At 31.9% G+C, this 20,264-nt stretch overlaps 1 protein-coding gene across 1 annotated transcript; it reads left to right on the top strand.

Moving 5' to 3' along the window:
- The first annotated feature begins 11,399 nt into the window (after positions 1–11,399).
- LOC146921403 (homeobox-leucine zipper protein ATHB-13-like) lies at positions 11,400–13,764 on the top strand. Its single transcript, XM_085714840.1, has 4 exons — positions 11,400–11,565; positions 11,699–11,853; positions 12,102–12,484; positions 13,295–13,764. Exons 2-4 carry the CDS (start codon positions 11,742–11,744, stop codon positions 13,631–13,633), a joined length of 834 nt encoding a protein of 277 aa, XP_085570966.1. The 5' UTR covers positions 11,400–11,565; positions 11,699–11,741; the 3' UTR covers positions 13,634–13,764.
- The last annotated feature ends 6,500 nt before the right edge of the window (positions 13,765–20,264 follow it).

The raw sequence follows: 20,264 nt of genomic DNA, 5'->3' as shown, positions 1-20,264 counted from the left end.
CTCCAACAATTACGCATCCAATGCCTTCAATTCCTTTTGAATTAGCTGTTGCTTCCTGTTTCTAGTCTTCTACAATGATAGGCGTGATTAAAACATTTGAACAACCTTTGAAGCTTCAAATCTCTCAGCTTCTGCTGATCCTCAGCTCATGATGATCTTCAGAACCTCTAGAAACAGGAAGCAACGGCTAATTCAAGAGGAGAGTGCTTCTGATGACGTCATCTTCTTCAGGACCTCTTGTCTTCAGAACCTCTTTTCTTCAGACACTTCAAGCTTCCGTCTTGTTGATTCCATTGCTCTCATTTGTTCTTTTAGAACCTATGCTTAAATAAGACACTCAAAATTTTGTGTATGGTCCTGCACACTTGAACAAATATTAGCATATGCAATTGACAATTTTTAATACCTTCTTATCATCAAAACTAAAAGGGTAATGTTAAACACATTTTGTTCCAACAAACATGTTTTATGTGCTCAGACCACCGGCCAAAACAGTGTGAGTTAAGTCACGCCACCGGCCAAAGGAGCGTGAGTTAAATCACGCTGGCTTATAACATGTGTGAGTTAGCTCACGTTGAAAATACCTAATGTGACTTAAGTCACGCTACGGTAATTTCGTCCATTCAGTTGGACATGAGCGTGTTTTTGTTGGGAGAAGAGCAATTTTCGTGATCCAATGAACATGAAGAAAGGAGGGAATACTTCACATGGATTGTCAAATCAGCAATCTGTTAAGCCTTTTTCCTCCAGTTCTAACTGCTAGCAGCTTAGGATACAATGCAATGGAACATCATCTATCTTTTAGATCATGCACCTTTCATTTCTTCTATAAATGCATTAGAAATTCAATTCGTAGTAAAATGATTTACACTGATACTGCTCCATTTCACTTCTAATTACTATGTATTCCTTTTATCTTTAAATCTCAATAGTATGTAGCCTTTCTCTTCTAACACACAGAATCAAAGTTGATGTTTTATGAACTTTTTTGAAACACGTTATTTTTATGTATCTCGTTAACATGGAAAATTATATCTGATTAATGTAAAATTTTGTAGACATGATATATGTGATTATAACTTTTAATTACGGTCTTTGCTCAAAAAAAAAAAATTAACAAGGGTGGATTTTAATTATAATATGGTTATGTGGTAGAGAATTGTCGAGCTCCCTCCTTTGTTTTCCATGAGATTATCAAGCTCTCTCGATAAATGGGTCAAAGAGTGCTTATATAATGCTTCAAATTCAGACAAATCGTGCTACTATTCCTTAATTCGCGCCACGATATTTCCAAAAATGAAACTTCAAAAGCTGAACCAAAATTGCGCCATGATACCAAAATCGTGTAACAATTCTGTAGAAACACAAATATTAAATTTTGAGTCAAAACTTAACAATCTCCTTTTTTGCCTGACCTAAGTATGACCGAATATTAATAAGACTCGTTAAATTTGAAGGCAAATCATACTACTACCCCGACTGGCCACCTAAGCACATGATACCACACACCACACTTGGTTTTAAATGGACATCTAACAAAAAGGTTACAAGTCGGCTCTACATGCTCATTACAGAAAACACAAGAAATACCTCCAAGGTCAACTATAATTCTTCTAGAAAAGAGATTATGACGAGTCGGAATATTGTCCTAAAGCAGCGGCCATGAGCAAACCTTCACCCTGAGAGAAGACAAACACTCTCACACCTTGAAAAGGAACTTTACAATTTCTCTTGACTTCACATCCACGTCACTAGCCCTCACAAAAAAATCGCTCCTCCACTTAAAATTCCATGTCCACCCAAATTCATATCTCACATTCATATCAATCACTTTTTATATAATATCATGCATGTATCTAGGAAAAATATAACATAATTAAATTTTCTTAAAATACACTCGTACGCGTAAGTCATTGAAGTCATAATCATACCATCAATGTTGAATGATAAAATCAATTGATTTATCTGGAAGACAGTCTGAAAAAGCCATTAACTCAAAGCAGGAACAAGTGGTCGTGCATGTTGGTGACCGATCAAACTAATTTGGGACCATATGTTAGAAATGTAATTCTTCTTATTGGCTCCTATATGTCAGCAATAACTTCCCTAATTAACATGCAAAGTGTGATAATAACAAAAAATAATGGAAGATTCCCTAAAAAATATAAAAATGGAAGATGCTTTATCTGTTGGGCGATATAAATAATTTACAAATTAAAAAAATGTATTATAAAAAATCCCTAAAAAAAATATATTATAAAAATTATAACGTATTTTCAAAAATATTATCTATCTATTTTAATCTCATTTATTGTTTTCTTTATTATTTTATCTTTCTAATAATTTAACAGCAAAACACACATTAATCTTTGGAAAATATAGAGAATATTAACGCGTTTTAACTTGCATTTCGGTATATCAAATATCTTTACCATCTTTTACTATCTAAGTTATACTTATAATAAGACGTACTAACCTCATTTATAAGTAATATGAAAACACGAGATGACAAATTTCGAAAAGAGAGATTAACAAATGGTTAGGAGAAGAGTTTAAAACGCAATATTAAACACGAGATTACAAATTTCGTTGATATTCTAAAGTGATATATCAAATAAAATAATTAGATCTTGCTATTTTTTACTCGTAAAAATGTATAAAATCTTAACAATGGATTTATGAGAATCACGATGATTCAGAGTAATTTTGCATAAGCTACACTTTATTGTTGCAAAAGTGCGGCCACTAACCTTAATGTTTGTTAACAAACCCTAATATTAAATATAGGCTTAATCATTTGAAGATAAAGGTACATTTCTCACATTGCCACTTGCGTGCTTCAAGTATGATCTGTGTTGTTAGGGGGGAAAATTCATCCATGTGTAAACTAGCAAATTCAACAATTCCCTAGAGCAAAATTGTACACGTTCTGTTCTCCCAAAAAAAATTGAACAGGTCCTTTTCACCTGTTGATGTGGAAACCTCAATTCCAAAATTAAATTCAGGACTGTATAACTGAACCTCTCTGGCAGTTTATAATAAAAGATGGTGCAGCTTGAAATAGGGCAGTAATTTGCTGTTGCCTATATTTCTGTCCCCTCTTCACTTACATGTATCATGAATTGCCTTCTAATAAGCCAAAGGTGATACTATGCCAAAAGGGTATCCAAATAATGTACACTTTGTTTGTTTATCTGAATTCTCTGCCGTCAATTTTTTTTACTTAGTGACAGTAGTTTGTTCATGTAAACTGTTAAAAGGCTTCAATTTATTGCTTTTAACAAATCATAAATTCAACTTTTTTATCTTGATTAATTGTCCAAATTCTAATTGCACTATAAAAATTGTATTGATCTTTCGCATTGTCAAGGTTGCGTACTCACATTGTTGTGTGTATATATATAAGGGTTAATATATGTTTACTCCTAATATTAGTGGTTTCTAGTTTACCTCATGTAAGATTTCTTGTTTAGATTCCAACCCTGTTTCTTTAGTTTTGGATGACATCAAATTTCAAAATTTAAGCTACTCTCACTCACCCCATGTAATCAGAGCGAATTTTCGTTAACCCCCTATCATATCATCGATTTTGTACAGATACATGAATGTTTAAAACCAAAATATCTTTAAATTACAAGGTTGAAATCTATTTTTTTTTTTACATGAGAATAAACTGGAAACCGCTAATATGACTAGGATAAACATATATTAACCCTATATACAACGGCGAAGCTAGCCATTTTTCTAAGGGGGGCCAAATATTTTTGTTAACCATTTTTATTGTTAACAAAGCTTTTTTTAAAATTCTCAAGAGATTTGAAGTGACAAAATAGAATGAAGTACATCTATCATACAAGTGAATATCATTAACTTTCTTATTTCTATTAGTTTTTGACAAGTAAAATAATTTGTGGTAGCGAAATCATATTTTTTGGGGTAGCTAATTATCAAATGTACTACCTTATTCAAATAAAAAATGTGGAAAATGCTAACAAGTGCCCTAAGTGCATTGTTTAAGCATCTAAAAGTAGCAACTTTTGCATTGGAAATTGTATGGTTATGACTTTAACATGTGTTGGACTTGTATTTTCAAGACATAGTTTCTTTTTGTGGGTTCCTTAAACAATGCCCTTAGGGCACTTGTTAGCAAGACCCAAAAAATATACATTGGGATAGCCAAAGCTACCTCATACTCATACATAGCATCGCCCCTGCCTATATACAGGCTAAGACATCCAACTCATTGGCTTTAGGGAGTGAGATATATGCTCATATAACATGGGATTAAATAGCTTTGGTCTGATTTTGGTATCTATTGCAAAGAACATGGTAACGAAGAGTGCTTGAACCGAACAACCCAATAATTTGGTGACAAAATTCCGGCAATATGGTATTTGATCCCTATATATTAAGAGTAGTTTAGTCCTTTTAGCATCTATTATATATATACTCTTTGTATATCTCGTACTATTCACTTTTGTTATTTATACTATGGAACCCTATCCTTTTTTTTTTTTTGACGGTAACCCTATCCTTCTTTCTCTTTATTGTTAACATGATATCAAACTTGGATAAGGATAACAATGTGAGAATTTGCCTCATGACCCACACTAGGTTTGAGGATGAGTATTTAAGTTGCATAGGAGTCTCAATAACACGGGTTCTAAGTTGTTAGATGTGTGTTTGTCAGAATATCAGATAGAATAATGGATGACTTGAATAGTAAAACGTTAATTGATTAATCACAATTCACACACACCTAAAGAATTGCAAATTAAAAATGCACACAAAGATGCTTGTTTTTTGTTGTAAGAGATAGTATATATATATATAATAGTGTATACAATTCGCAAAGTTTTTAGAACTACTGATATAACTTTAGACGGTTTTCTCTTATATGTACAAGTAAAATAGTCTTGTATCATGTATACATATTTTTTCATCATCGCATCAATATTTTACATCATATTTTATTTAATTTAATGACGTGATTTATCAATCTAACATGATACAAGATTTGTCTCACTTATGTGTCATTTATACAAACACAATTCTTTTATACTATGTGATTGTATTGAAATAAGATGGATAGATGGAAGAGGATTTATAACGTATAAATGCATGTAACTTTGGAAGAGTTAAGGTGAGAGAGTAGTAGTGACTAATGAGAATGTGTGGCACACGTAGAAATGAACATATATATGGTTGGGAAAAGGACAAAGGAATGGTGGGGTAACAAGAACAGGGCATAGGTTGTGTTTTCAGCCACCATACATCATCACAAACAATTCTCATGCATATATAGCCATTTGATAAGGGTTAATTGGGCTGGAAATTGATGCAAGCAAAGGGATAATGGTTGATGCGAAAGGCCTTCGTCCTAATCGCACGATAGGTGTTGGTAGGTTAGGTAACAAACCCTGCCCCTCCTCATTGGACCCATCCCCCTAGATTCCTGCCCCTTTCTCTTTTTTTTCTCTCTCTCCTTCCCATTCACATAGAAAAACTTAACCCATTTTTGGACTTTACAAATTTTAGCCAACTCACTTCTCTTTTTCTTAAGCAACCTCTTTCTTTAAAAAAAAAAAAAAATAACATAATCAACATTTTGTCAAGTTTTAAGTGTGAGTGATTAACTATCGCATCATCGATAAGGATCTTTTTAGTTTGGACCACTAGAAAGATTGGTTCAACTTAGTCCCGTTAAATGTAAGTCATAGATTTATTATACATAAAGTCTAATGGCTACATTTTCTCGATGCAGTGAATTAATTTTTTTGTTGTTAGAATGCTTATGGATAATGTTGGATTTTGTTGGAAGAAAATATCTGGGATCATATAAATGCTGTGTTTAAATGTAATGTGTGTGTGTGTGTTTTTTGATTGAACGGTAATGTAATGTATGCTGTTATTTTTTATTTTGCATGTGTAAAATAAATTGTGTAGTTAGTAAATGATACTTGAAAATTTACGTTGCCATTAGAAATAGCATATAATTCTTTTTGTTTATTTTATTAGATAGACGAAAATGAAAATAGCCACTTAAGTAGTTACACTTGAATGGAAATATTTTTGCAGGTTCAATAGTATAAAAGAATATTTTTATATTTATATAGATATAGAAGGTTTATTTGTTAAAAGAGTTTTAGAAGAAGTTGAGAATTTGGTTTAAGGCTTACGTCTATTTAAGAGTAATTTAATGGGATATAAATTAATTCGGAATAACAACAGTAGATTGGTCTAAATGAAAAGAGATTTGGATCCCGTAAATATGTGGTCATGTGGTTTGTTTTCTAGCTCATGTGTATGAAAAAATTAATTGAGAGGAGAGAACTCACCTTTTGTACCTCACATATTCTTCAATGAAGATTAATCATTGTTAAACAGCGGTGAAAACTTCGTAATGATATCATAAAAAAAATATTAAGGGGGAGACTTTCAAAAAAATTAAAAAATTATGCACCGTTTAATGAAAATTGGATGACTTATTTAAACTCCAACAAATCTTCTTTATGGTTTAATTTTGTTCCGTTCAGTGTGAGTAGTTAGTTTCACATCGACTATACATGAACTAGATGTTAATTATATAAAAGATGGCATTTATATATTTGATGCCTTAAGATTTTCAAAAGAGATGTGGTGTCACAATCTAGAAACCATTCAAGCCAATTAATCCAGATCTAATGATATCTTCTCATCATATGCTTACAACTGTCTTTAGGAACAGTTGTCCAAGTAAAGATTCAAAGACTGAAACTCTTAACCTACACTGTAAATACTAACTCAAAGACATTGGTCAAAGCACGCACACATTTTACCTTAAACTACCTAATAAATCTGCGATGTTGCGTAGAAGTATCTTCGCAACCCAACAATCCAAGATGAAGGTTGTTGAAGAAGGTCCTACACTCAAAGATCATTAAATACTACCATCCAGATATCTCAGGTTTGATAGGATCAATTGAGACTCTGTTGTAGACCTTTCCTCATAACAACCTTTTCATTCCATTTCAAACAAGATCTTAAGGTTAACACACACCTTCATTCAATAGCCGTCCACAACAACCCTTTTCAACAGAACGATCTGAGGGACACGGCCACCCCAACCTTTTCTCTACATGTCTTGAATCTCAAAAATCCTGGTAATTAACACAACGGTACTCCAACTACGTTGCTATTTTCCATTTGTTGCTGAAACATCCATAATCCCCCACCAAGCGTTCATCATGTTGCCACGATTCCACTGCCATCTCATTCGGTCCTCACACAAAAAATGCTCAATCAGGTGAATTTCATAGTGGAACCAATTACAAATCTTAGCACAACTTGAGTGGAAAATCATCTAATCTCTTCAACGTACAAGACCCTATAACGATTTCCATCCCAAAAATAAGGAAAACCCTAGTCTCCATTTTCATCACCGACAATTATTCCTAATCCACATGTTCTTCGATGAACTTCCCAAAAGAAAGCTAAATTAAATGTTGTCTCCATCATAGCACGAGACCATAGTTTCCATAGGAAAAGGAATAGGTCCACCCCTATCCTTTGGTTATGAAAATCTGTCAAATGGAACACCTAATGTCCATATCATGTTATTAGTCTAGGTCATGATGGAACACCTAACGAAGAGGGACCTTATCCCTTATGAGGGCCTCGACCCCGAGGGTTTCAACATATCAACCTGACAACCCTAGGGATTTGTCAATTTTGAAGTCACTTTTGGACGGGAGTTTCAATAGAGAAGTCCTTCAAAGACTAGAGACTCGCTACAAACAAATTGAAAAGTTATCTATAGCGCTAGTCAATGCATCCAGAATGCTCAAGCAATACTTAATTGGCCCCAAATGTTAGCTTGGACCGATCAACCACTGCCAAATCTAGCCAGGAGGATAAGAAAATGGATAGTCGAGTTATATGAATTCGATGTGGGGTGTGCATCAAGAAAGGGTCTCAAGGCTCAGGCGTTGCAAACTTCTTGACAGAGATGACGTCTGTAGAACCATAAAAATCCCATCAATGGATAGTCTACATCGACGGGACATCAAACTTCAATGGGTGTGATGGCAACATCCTTTTGGAGAACAAAGATGGCCTAAAAATCTAAGTCTCTCTAGTTTAATTTTTTTACCACCAACAACCAATGTGGATATCAAGCATGCTTATATGGACTTTGATGGCCACAAAGACGGGGGCCTCGGAGTTGTTACTAAGATCTGACTCATAAGTGGTAATTTCACAACTCAACGACGAGTAAAAGGCAAGGGGAACCATGATACAGAAATACTAGATCATCATAAGAGTGGACGATAGCAAATTCGACGAAGTAAAGTTCAAGCACAACCTATGGAAAAGAACCTCAAGGCCGACGAACTCTCTAAACTAGTAAGTTCTAAGAGAAAAGGCTGTAAGAAGACATTATACACAACTCTCTGTCAAATCCTAGTATCGAGATGTAAGAACGAAGCCTCTCACGTCAGACGCCAATCATGTTCTTTTTATTTTATCGAGGGAAAACTATACCATAGAGAGAAGTTGTAATCCATTAATAAAATGTTGTACAAAAGAAGATGACAACAATGTCCTCAAAAATTCAAGAAGGAATCTTTGGATAGAACCTAAGGGCGACCCTTAGAAAGGAAAGATTTGAGGACCAAATATTACTGGCTTATGATTAATCTAGACACCAACGATACAAGGATATATATGTGGCACCTCTGACTGAACATGTGGACATTATCATAACTTTTCCTAAGTTCCCATGATGATTGAAGTATTTTATTGTGGTAGTGGATTACTTTACTATGTAGGTCGAGGTCAAATCTCAATCTAAAATTACAACAACCAACATCTTGAAGTTCTTTAAGAAAAACATCGTAGCAAGATTCAGAGCATCACAATCTTAGACCATGGAAAATGACACGAAGTCTTCAGACAAGCAATTTCTGGGACTCATGGAGGATTTGCACATCAAAAATCATTTTACTTCTGTTGAACACCGTCAAACCAACGGAAAAGAAGAATCCGATAATAAAGTCCAACTTCGAGGCCTTAGAAGAAGATTGGACAAGGCAAAAGAAAATAGGGTCGATCATCTCCTCCACGTCATGTGGGCATACCAGACTACCCCTTCATTCTTTGACAGGAGAGTCACTTTTCCTACTCACTTACGGATTTGAGGTTGTAGTCCTAGTTGAAATCAGAGAACACGACTGGAGGACCACGTACCCTCACACATTAGAAGAAAAGGAACAACTACTAAAGAAGGAACTATAATTCTTAGATTAACGTTGAGATTAGGACACCTTCATCAAGGTGTTGGTTAAGTGAAGGATGGTTGTCAAGAACAAGAAAACGGTTTGAGCCTGTTGTTTCAAGGTTGGGGACTTAGTTTTAAGAAAGCCTAACATTTTATATAAAAATTCCGCTTAAGGGAAAGATATCACATACCATGGAAGGCCTATACAAATTTCTATCTAGAACGTAAAAAGGGTCATACAAGCTTGAAACCTTATCTATGAAAGAAGTTTTCAAGACCTGACACAAGTGCGGATAGCATGTGGTGGGTGCAACAAAGCCTAACACGGGTCAAGGGTCGTGCTCAAATTCCTACGTCATCCTTCTATGGCCTGAGCTCCAGACTCTTGGTAAAGGCCTCAATAAATCTGTTTCTTCATTATCTAAGACACCCGTCTCTACATGGAGACGTTGTCGACAACCATAAAAAACAGTAAAGCAAAGGATCTTACGCCTTAGCCATCTTTGAACCCCAATTTTGTTTAATGATCATCCGGCTAAGGGCCGACAAAGGGAAAATATGACATATTTGAACCTGCACACATGCAAACATGACATATGATATATATAAAAAAAAAAAAAAAATTATACTTGCAGGCCAGTGATTTGTGGATACACGAGTTAATCCATTATGGTCTCCCAAACAGATTACAACTCATCACAAAGCCAGTTACACTTGAGCCGCTTAAGGTCAGATCTCACGTCATGAACTCATTTCACATTGCCTAGCGACCCCAAGGTCGCAACACAGGGCCTGAAGGCTTGAGAGCCTAAACTACATTTGGACTGTTTGAACAAGTTGAAACTTGAACTTTGAAAGTTATGGAAGAAACCTTTGGAAGAAGACAAAGGCCTAAAACATGGACAAGCTTGGACTTCCCTCCTGACACGTTGAGAAGGACCATGACATGGACACGTCCCTTGATTTCAATGGAATAATGACCCCTAGGAACCAAACCAGATCCAATGATATCATCTCATGATCTCCTTACAGTTGTCCCTCAGGGACAGCTGTCCAGGTAAAGGTTCAAGGACTACAACCTTGAACCTACTTTATAAATAATAATTCAAGGGATTGGTCCAGGTACACACACATTTTACCCTAAATTACCTAATAGATCCACGACTTTTATACTAACTTGAACATTGGAGTGTCTTTCAAATACTACCCTTCGCGGTCCAAGAAAAAGGTTGTTAACGAAAGTCCTACTTTCAAAGGCTATTCAACACCACTTTCGAAAGATCTTAGGTTTGATGGAATCAATATTTGATCTTTGTATTAAAATTCTTTCTCATAACATGTAGTCGGGAGATGTGTTCAATTACTTATAATTATGTGCAAGTAGAGTGTGGGATCATTATCTAACTGCTGAGATTTTCAACTAAACAAATTCATGAATGCATAGAATCCATTTCCATTTCCCGAAAAATAGGAAAAACACTTTACCTTATAAAAGTTTTTTTCCCTAAGAAAGCTTCTCCATCTTTCCCTCTCAATAGGTGAACACTTTGCCCCATCTGATGACTTTCATTTATCACTTTATTAATAAAAAAAATTCATCATCATAAACTATTTCCTTTATGAAAGTCACCCACCTCACACAAAAATAAAAAATATAATATATGAACCTCCATTTCCTGCTAGCCTTTAACAATATGGAATTGATGACATGAAAAAGGTCTAGCCACAAAGCCAAATTGCCAATTCCATCATTATAATTAAAGACAACTGTCTCTGTAAAGAAGAACCCCTCTACTTGTCTCCTAACTAAGAAACTAGTTTCTATCATAAGGAAAAAAAAATTATGACTTAATAGTTTGCACATGCAAACACACTTCATATTCATTGGAATATTAGACAAGTTGAGGCATAGACGCAAACACAAATAATTCTTTTTTTTTCCTTATTCCATCCCCTTACACTAAACGTCATTTTAACATCTAATTACCTCAATTTTTTCTACAAATGCTTTTTCCTTTTTATTTATGCACATAAAATATATTTGCTTTCTTTATTTTATTTGACACTAGTATAGCTTACATACAATAAAGGGGAAAAGAAAAAAAAAGTGATATATATGGAAGTTGATGTATAGACCTATAGATTCAAGCATCCCTCACCACACCTCTCTCTCTCTCTTCGAACTTTCTTTTCCTTTCCAAATATTTACATAAGAAAAAGAAAGCTCTACCTCAAACTCTCCATCTTATTCAATTTGAAGGACTAATTTAATTTTCTCATGAGTATTTATTACAAGATGTTGTGAAGTAAGTCTTATTGTCTTTATCACTTGTTCTTTGAAAATTAATATCTTAGTTTAATTTTTTTTTAACTATTGAGCATATGAAATCTTCATTTATGCATTCAAAGTAGTGATCATAGATTTATATATGTTATCAGATAGTTGATCTTGAAGATTTGTGGAAGACCTAGACAAGCAACAATGCATGAGATGGCTTTCTTCCAAGCAAATTTCATGCTACAAACTCCTCATCACCATGATGATCATCATCAACCATCTTCACTGAACTCAATTCTACCTCAAGATTATCATGGTATGCATATTCTCTCTAACCTATGTTGCATCAAAACATCATATTAAAAACATTTCCAGTTTTTTTTTTAACGGCAAAATTTATTAAAAACATGATCCATGCTCAAGACGAATAGAGACCAGTATCAGAGATTAAAAACATTTCCGGTGTCTGCACAAAATGTTATATTTAAAAATTATTTCCAATCTCTATGTGTCTTGTCCAAGTGCTTCATAAACTGTAACTCTTATTTTTGGTATCTAATGTAGGGGGACCATCATTTTTAGGGAAGAGATCTATGTCATTTTCATCAGGAATTGAACTTGGAGAAGAAGCAAATATACCTGAGGAAGATTTATCTGATGATGGATCACAAGCTGGAGAGAAGAAGAGGAGACTTAATATGGAACAAGTGAAGACACTTGAGAAGAGTTTTGAACTTGGTAATAAGCTTGAACCTGAGAGGAAAATGCAGCTTGCAAGAGCTCTTAACTTGCAACCTAGACAAGTTGCTATATGGTTTCAAAATAGAAGGGCTAGATGGAAGACAAAGCAGTTGGAAAAAGACTATGATGTTCTTAAAAGACAATATGATTCTATTAAGTTAGATAATGATGCACTTCAAGCTCAGAACCAAAAACTTCAAGCTGAGGTTTGTAGTTTTCTTTTAACTCATAATCATAGTTCTATTATATTACAGTTTTAGAGGTTTATGCAACGGCATGACAACTACAATTGCGTTTATTTTACTGTAATGTAAAAGTTTGCAGCGTAATTAACTGAAGTTTGGTGTTCCTTGTTTGTCATATGTAAAGACTTGGTTATTAATAAACTTTGCCGTTACAAAAAAAAATTAACCGAAATTCAAAATCATACTCATAATAACACAATTTCCAATTAAATATATTGTACTTTAGTTGCTTGCTTTCATTTAATTTATTTGCTTGAGTTATTATTTTTCATAACAATGGGAAAAATAAATAAATGATGAAGAACTAAAGACTTGCTTGATTTTATTTTTAAACTTTTGTAGAAATAATACTATTTGGTAATGATGATACTTCTTTTTGATGTAGTTATGCTTTTTTGACTATCTGCATAGTTTTCAGAACCTTTCCTTTCACCTATTCTCTAACATCAACTTTATAAAAAGCTGCTTTTTCCAATCACCTAAAAGTAAATTAATCAAGATCCAATGATTTTATTTTCACTTCAATGACTTCTTTCTCTTAAATAGGCTACTAGTTTTCCACATAAAAATGTCTCATCTTACCATATTATAAAGTTTCTAGAGATTTAATTTTATGAAATTATCACAACTGCAATTTTGACCTCAATATAATTGTTCTTGAGGTCTTTGCAACGACATCACAACTGTAATCAATATCGTATCAGCCATGCGCAGTTTCTTGCCACGAAATTAGAACCGAACCAATAATTAGATAATTTTAATTTGTTACAGATATTGGCATTGAAAAATAGAGAACCAACAGAATCAATCAACCTGAACAAAGAAACAGAAGGATCAAGCAGCAATAGAAGTGAGAACAGTTCAGATATCAAGTTGGATATGTCAAGAACACCAGCAAGTGATAGTCCTCTTTCTACACACCAACATACAACAAGCAGAACCTTCTTTCCACCTTCTGCTAGGCCTTCAGGTGGAATTGCTCAGCTTTTCCAAACTTCTTCAAGGCCAGAAATTCAAATGGTCAAAGAAGAAAGTTTAAGCAACATGTTTTGTGGTATGGATGATCAAGCTGGATTTTGGCCATGGTTGGAGCAACAACATTTCAATTGAATTAAAAGGAGAGTTAATTTATTTAAAATTTGAATGTTGTTTTTTTGTTTAATGTGAAATCAAAAGGGTGTTAATCTGTCACAATATTTTATGAGTTATTTAATTGAAAGCCTTGTTTTGAAAAGTTTAAATTAATGTATAAAATAGATTTTATCTAATATAAATTTTATGATGAACTTGAATCCACTACACCTACTTATGGTGCAATCGTCGTAAAGACCATTAATTTTAAAGAGATAAATGTTTTTCTTTCGATTAAACGGTCTTTACGGATGTTGCACCATTGAGCAGTGACATCCGTTATTTATTTTTGCGGAGTTTGAATTTCTTTTTATATATGAATGAATAAAGGGCTAGTCACTTTCTTTTTCCTTTTTTGAATTTACTAAGTTGATTAATATATAAAGTTCATGCAACTTTGAGTGAAGTTTTCATGTTGAATTAATTAATAGGGCATTAGAAAAAACCATGCTTAATATATAGTATATGGTTCACTAAAATAAGGGTAGATTCTCTTCTTAGTTCTTACATTTCTTAAACCATTTATTTAAGCTTGCTTTGGAAACCTACCTTTGTATTATTAATTAATCGTATGTATAGTAAAAATGTTTGATATTGCTTTGAAGAAAGACCCTCTAATGATTTATGCTGATTTCATCAATCAGTCCCAACAATGAACATAATCTATACGATTTAACAAATATTGTATAAAAAAAGAAAGAATCAAACACACATTCCAAGAGAAGAAGAAGACAAACATATGGATGAGTGGAAGAAAACAAAAAAAGTTGGAAATGGTCATTTCTCGTGAATGAGACGTTGTCGATTTTGTTGTTCATGACAAAACTAGAAAAGAAAGTGTACCGTATGAAATTAATTTTTTTCAGGTACTTACTATTATAAACGGATACATATTAAATATGTACTATATAATTGTAGAAGTCACTTTCAATTATTATCAAAAAATAAAGCCACTTTCAATTATAAACACATCAAATCAAATCAAATCTTTATGTATGTGGTTATAATTTAATTTCAAACTCTTATACATAGAAGAATAACCATTAAAAGATATTTTCTAAAAAAATATATTATAAGGGATAAAGTTTCCGTAAATGAGCAATTCAATTCTAAGAATATAGTGAGAAATATCGATCAGATAAATCATGGGTGATTACAATCTCAAATTTTTTTTTTTGACAAAACAATGTCAATTATATAATTTTCCTTTCAAAAAAAATGTCAATATAGCTATGAATATTACAATATACAAAGGTCATGGTTCAAACCCTAACTTTCTTAGTTATTCACCTTAATGTTGAAGTTCTAGTCATTAGGTTAATTGATAAAAAATGTCAATTATTTAATTTCTCAGTTTAAGATGTCATCTCTTTAAACGGGTTATAGAGAATTGGTCTATGTCTCTTGACTTTAAATTCTTGGTGAGAAAAAACCCAATTAACTTAAAATATAAATTTTATCTTCATTTTTTTTTTAATTTTTGACAAATTTTATCTTCATTTCAAATGTTTACTTTTTAATGTGATATAATTATTGAAATTCTTGCATGGTACATAGTGTACTAAATTATGAAAAATAGTAAATAAAGATATTTTGTGTTATATCAAGCCAAAATTGGCCGTACCCACTTATTTAGTGTGATGAGCACTTGAGCAGAGTACTCATTTCACTATACACCAATTTTAGGGTCACCTTCATGTGAGATCACTGTCACCCACTCTCTTGCATTCATCTAATTTCATTTTCACCTCCATTTTCACCTCCACTTTTGTTCACCTCTTTTCTTGTACACTTTCTTTTTCCCTTATATAGATTTTATGGCAATGATGACAAATTGGTCAACATTACACTGATGCTAGCTTATCCAATATATAATCTGCTGAAATCTATTAGTCAAAATTGCACTCTAGCTCCCTACGTCATACCATTCTAGTAATAATATAAGTATAATACTCCCTCCGGTCCTATTTACAAGAGAAAGTTGACTTTTTAGATAAATTGAATAATGTATGTATCTAGTCAAGAACCTAAACAAAATACATAAATTATTTAATCTATCTAAAAAGTAAATTGTTTCTTGTAAATAGGACCAGAGGGGGTAGTAATAATAGTGTAAAGTGTAAACTTTTTCCTCATGTGAGTGTGCATGCATGCAGATATGTACATAATATACTTCCTCAATATATTTATATGTCAACAATTCACAATTAATCACGTACTTAAAAAATAGTTATAATTAAAGTTATTTTTTTTAATAATCTGAAGTTATATAATTGATTGATATTACACAAAATTTCTTTACATATTTACACCTATATATAAAAATATGTATTATTTACACCTTGGTAATTTTCTTTGGTGATGTGTTATTTTCAGAGTATGGAGAATCACATCATCAAATAGCAAGGGCTATCACAAATGAATCTAGTCACTGTCTTGTATTACTTTTTTTCCCCTTATAGAATGCTTCTTACATCATTTTTTAATTCGCTCCAAAACATGGTTGAATAATTTATATAACCATGTATATGTTTCTTTTTTGTACAAGAAAAACATTTTATCATGAATATGATGAAAGTTTTAGTGTTTAACCATAGATCACTAGATACAAATTATAGCATATCATCAATAACAAAAAGGAACAAGAGATTGTGTACCTTTGAATTAGGTTGATGAAGGATAACCGTAGACAACGCCGACAACTATGAGAGGGGTAACTACCCTCATTCCGTCTAGCTCTAGGTTTTCTCACCAATCTTCAGAATAATTAACCGTCTAATGGGATGACGTTTAAATAGCTAAACGGCTGAGGGCAGGGACCTCTCATTGGGCTTATCTAAATGGTCCAACCCATCACGGTCCATTTAGTAACAAAAGCCCAATCACTCAAATTCATCATATAATTAGTGCTTAACACAATAGACCATAATTTATATTATGACATCAACTTATAATAATTGATTATTGTCAATCCATAATTGATTAATTAAATAATTAATCCAACAATCTCCCACTTGGATGACAATACTCAATTACTGAAAAAATAAAAAAATTCACTTGTCATAAAGAGTTTAAAAATTTAAAATTACATGTATGGTCAAAGCACTAATCATTCAAAAGAGAAGTAAGCTTTAATGCTGCAGAAATTGAATCTGATAGGGAAAACAAATCATACAGATCAAAGACTCACTTTTCTAACAAATGATGAATCTATAGTGACACGTTTGAATTAAAAAGAATATGTCACTAAAGAATAGCCCAAGCATTTTAAAATATAACAAACTCCCACTAACCCAAAATAACATAGACTTAATCAAATCATTATGAGTTACAATACTCATATATAAGTATGTGGTTAGTGGTTCTGCCAATGAGTTTTCAATTCCATAAAAGTCATATATCCACATAGGTATAAGAGTAGTAATTACTTATAGGGATAGCCTATAAAGAGATAGTAATTACATTTAGTCAAACTCGATAAATGTTCTATGACATTCAATTAATCCAAGTTTTATAAAAAAAATGTGACTATGAAAATCCATAAAAGCAAAATAGGAAATTCAATAATCCCCAAATTGGATTAACATAGACACGTAGTTTAAAGAAAAATATGTGGATTAATGTGGCCACTAGAATGTCAATAACAAAAGAACATTTATGATTATCTCAAATTATAAGTACCACAAGAACACAATATCATACTCGATAGGAGTATTGATATTATACATTGTACTTACTATTTATGACCTCAAAAATGTGGAATGTTGGTAAAACAGAAACACAATGTATATTTGCATGCCAAGAAGTTATTGTGCATATTCCAACAAAATTGACTTAAGCATCCAATTATGATGCTCATTGAGATCGATAGAATTTTAACATATATCTCAATATAATAGAATGAGACTAAAGTTTAAAGTCTCTTAAGCTAAGCCATATTTTATAGTGTGCACAAGAGTATATGGCGATAACGACAATAATATTGTGTACATATTTCTCTTGATCTCACACATATATATATATATATATATATATATATATTTATATATATATATAAACAAGAGTGAGATTTCTCATTTGAGCTCATAATATATAATATTGTGTACACACTCCCACTGATCCCACATATATATAAACAAGAGTAAGTGGAATTCTCATTAGTGATCACTGATACAAAATATTATAATAATGTAATATTCAACAGTGGGATACTCAATTACTAGTGCAAGATCATCAACATAAGTGGTTATATAATTTTAGCCAATAGAGTTTCATGAACTCAACCACATATTTTGCACATGAGCATAGCAGAATTATTAACACAAGTGGTAACTCAAAGATAATATGAAACCCCATAAATACATATTTTATCAATGACAGATATTATCAAGAATTGGGTTTCGTAGTTAACCACATATTCTGCATTTACAATTAAGGAGAACGTAAATTTTCATTTAAGAATTTTATAACACAAGATCTCCTTTTCACAATTAAAATTCCACAAAATTTTATAAACATAGTAACCGTTATATGACAGAGTATGATGATTATATAAAAAATTTATCATCATATGAGTGAGATGAGTCTCTAAAAATACGATATAAGACTCTGTTCACAATTTTAATAACTCACTCAAAACTCAAACGCTACAATTATACTTACACAAATTTGAGAAACAATTAGGTTACAAGCAGCGGAAATACACAAGACTTATATTTTATTATTATTGAGGATATAAGAGAAAATAGTCATAAGCTTCCATAAGTATTAAAGAATAGCAATAACATAATTAATATCCTCAATATAAGTCTCTATTTCATATCTAAAATATGAAAACAAATAAATATATTTGTTTACGAGATATAGTTAGTTGACATGTAGAATTTTTCTCACTTGTTGAAGAATGATAGTTAAACTATCTTACCCACAAAAGGATGATTATGTTAAGTAATGTCATACCGATAGGGTATGTCCATCACGTTACACAATACATATCAATGATTCTCCCACTTGATAGAGAATAGACAATGATAGTTGAATTAAAAAGGTTTGAAAGATATTTTAAATAAAATATTCAACTATTTCTCTATCACAAAATGATATGTTAAGTAACGTCACACCGATAGGGTATGTCCGTCACTCACATAACAAAGGGATAGTAGCAATCCGATATATTTATATATATATAAAAATCACATTTAGGTAGAAATTTAATTCAAAATGTAATAATATTGGATTGCAAAATTTATACAATTTTCTACATGTCTTTTAACTATGTAACTTACTTATATTAATCTCATTCAAGGATCTTAACGATAATAAGTAAGAACTATATCATCACAATGTACCATTCTTATGTCTTACAAAATTTAAACATTGATAGAGTATTCTAATTATAATTGACATAAGTATAAACATTTTAGGTACATTGAATAATAACAATTATATTAATAACAACACACCGATAGGGTATGACTGTTACCAATATAATGCTAATCTATTTAACAAAATTTGCATAATTGTACCCACGATAGGTGAGATTACAATTATACAAATAAATAATGTTTATGCTTAAGAGAATATGATACAATAATACCATGCATAAACAATTATACTTAAATTTACTCAACTTCGGTCATATTCAAATGATAGAAAAATGTGCTTAACAATATTTTAAATTAGCACATCATAAATATGACTTTAGAATTTCTTTTATATGAAGTAGTATAATAACAAAAGTTGTTATTTGGAATAGAAGTGTGTCAAATAGTTTTCTAATTTATCCAGAAAAGAACTCTTAGAATAAAATTTTTCAATACTCCCACTAGAAATTAGAAAAAACACAAATACAAAATGGAGCATTATAGTAAGAAAATAGTATATAACAACAGAGTTCTGTTTAGAATATTCTGAAAAAGGATTTCACTTCTATATAGGATATCATAATTACACAACAAAAGAGAAGAAGAACTAAATTTCTTCATATGTGCAATAATAAGCAATAAGTCACAAGAGGATAAAATAATTAAATAACAACTTACCTCGCAGAGTGTGACATTCATCCTTATACTTAGAGCCACTGAATTTTGATGACTTAACGAGAATATCTTATAATATAGTCATCTCAAAAATATTCATCAATAGAGAATAAGCAATTATAAATAAGCATATGTGAGACTCTAATTATAAATCAATATGATTTATATAAGAATTCAGATGTAAGGATGATACATATTTCAAAAATTGCCTCAATTCTTAATAAGTTGTTTTGATAATAATTAACGGATAAACAACAAAGAGACGTACAAATTTTAATTCATAATTAGAATTTTAGCATAAAAAATGCAACAATGCATTATTCACTATATATAAAATATATAGTTTAATATTATTGTGATCCAAACATTTAATTGCGACAAGACACATAATTATATAGTTAATGGTGTTTGTCACAAAATTTAGAGTAATAAACTACGGGTCTAGATTAGAGAGTATAGTAGAAAGCATAATGTATATTAAAGAGAAATATGCCAATTTTAGATTCAATTAATATAAATGACATATATATACAACTCACTATACTCATTTTGAAAACAAAATATTATGAAGA

This window comes from Medicago sativa, chromosome 5, assembly GCF_051527215.1.
Source record: "Medicago sativa cultivar Bolivia chromosome 5, Bolivia_mono, whole genome shotgun sequence".
Taxonomy (NCBI): Eukaryota; Viridiplantae; Streptophyta; class Magnoliopsida; order Fabales; family Fabaceae; genus Medicago; species Medicago sativa.
Note: the sequence above shows the minus strand (reverse complement) of the source record. Positions and strands in the feature narration are given on the sequence as shown.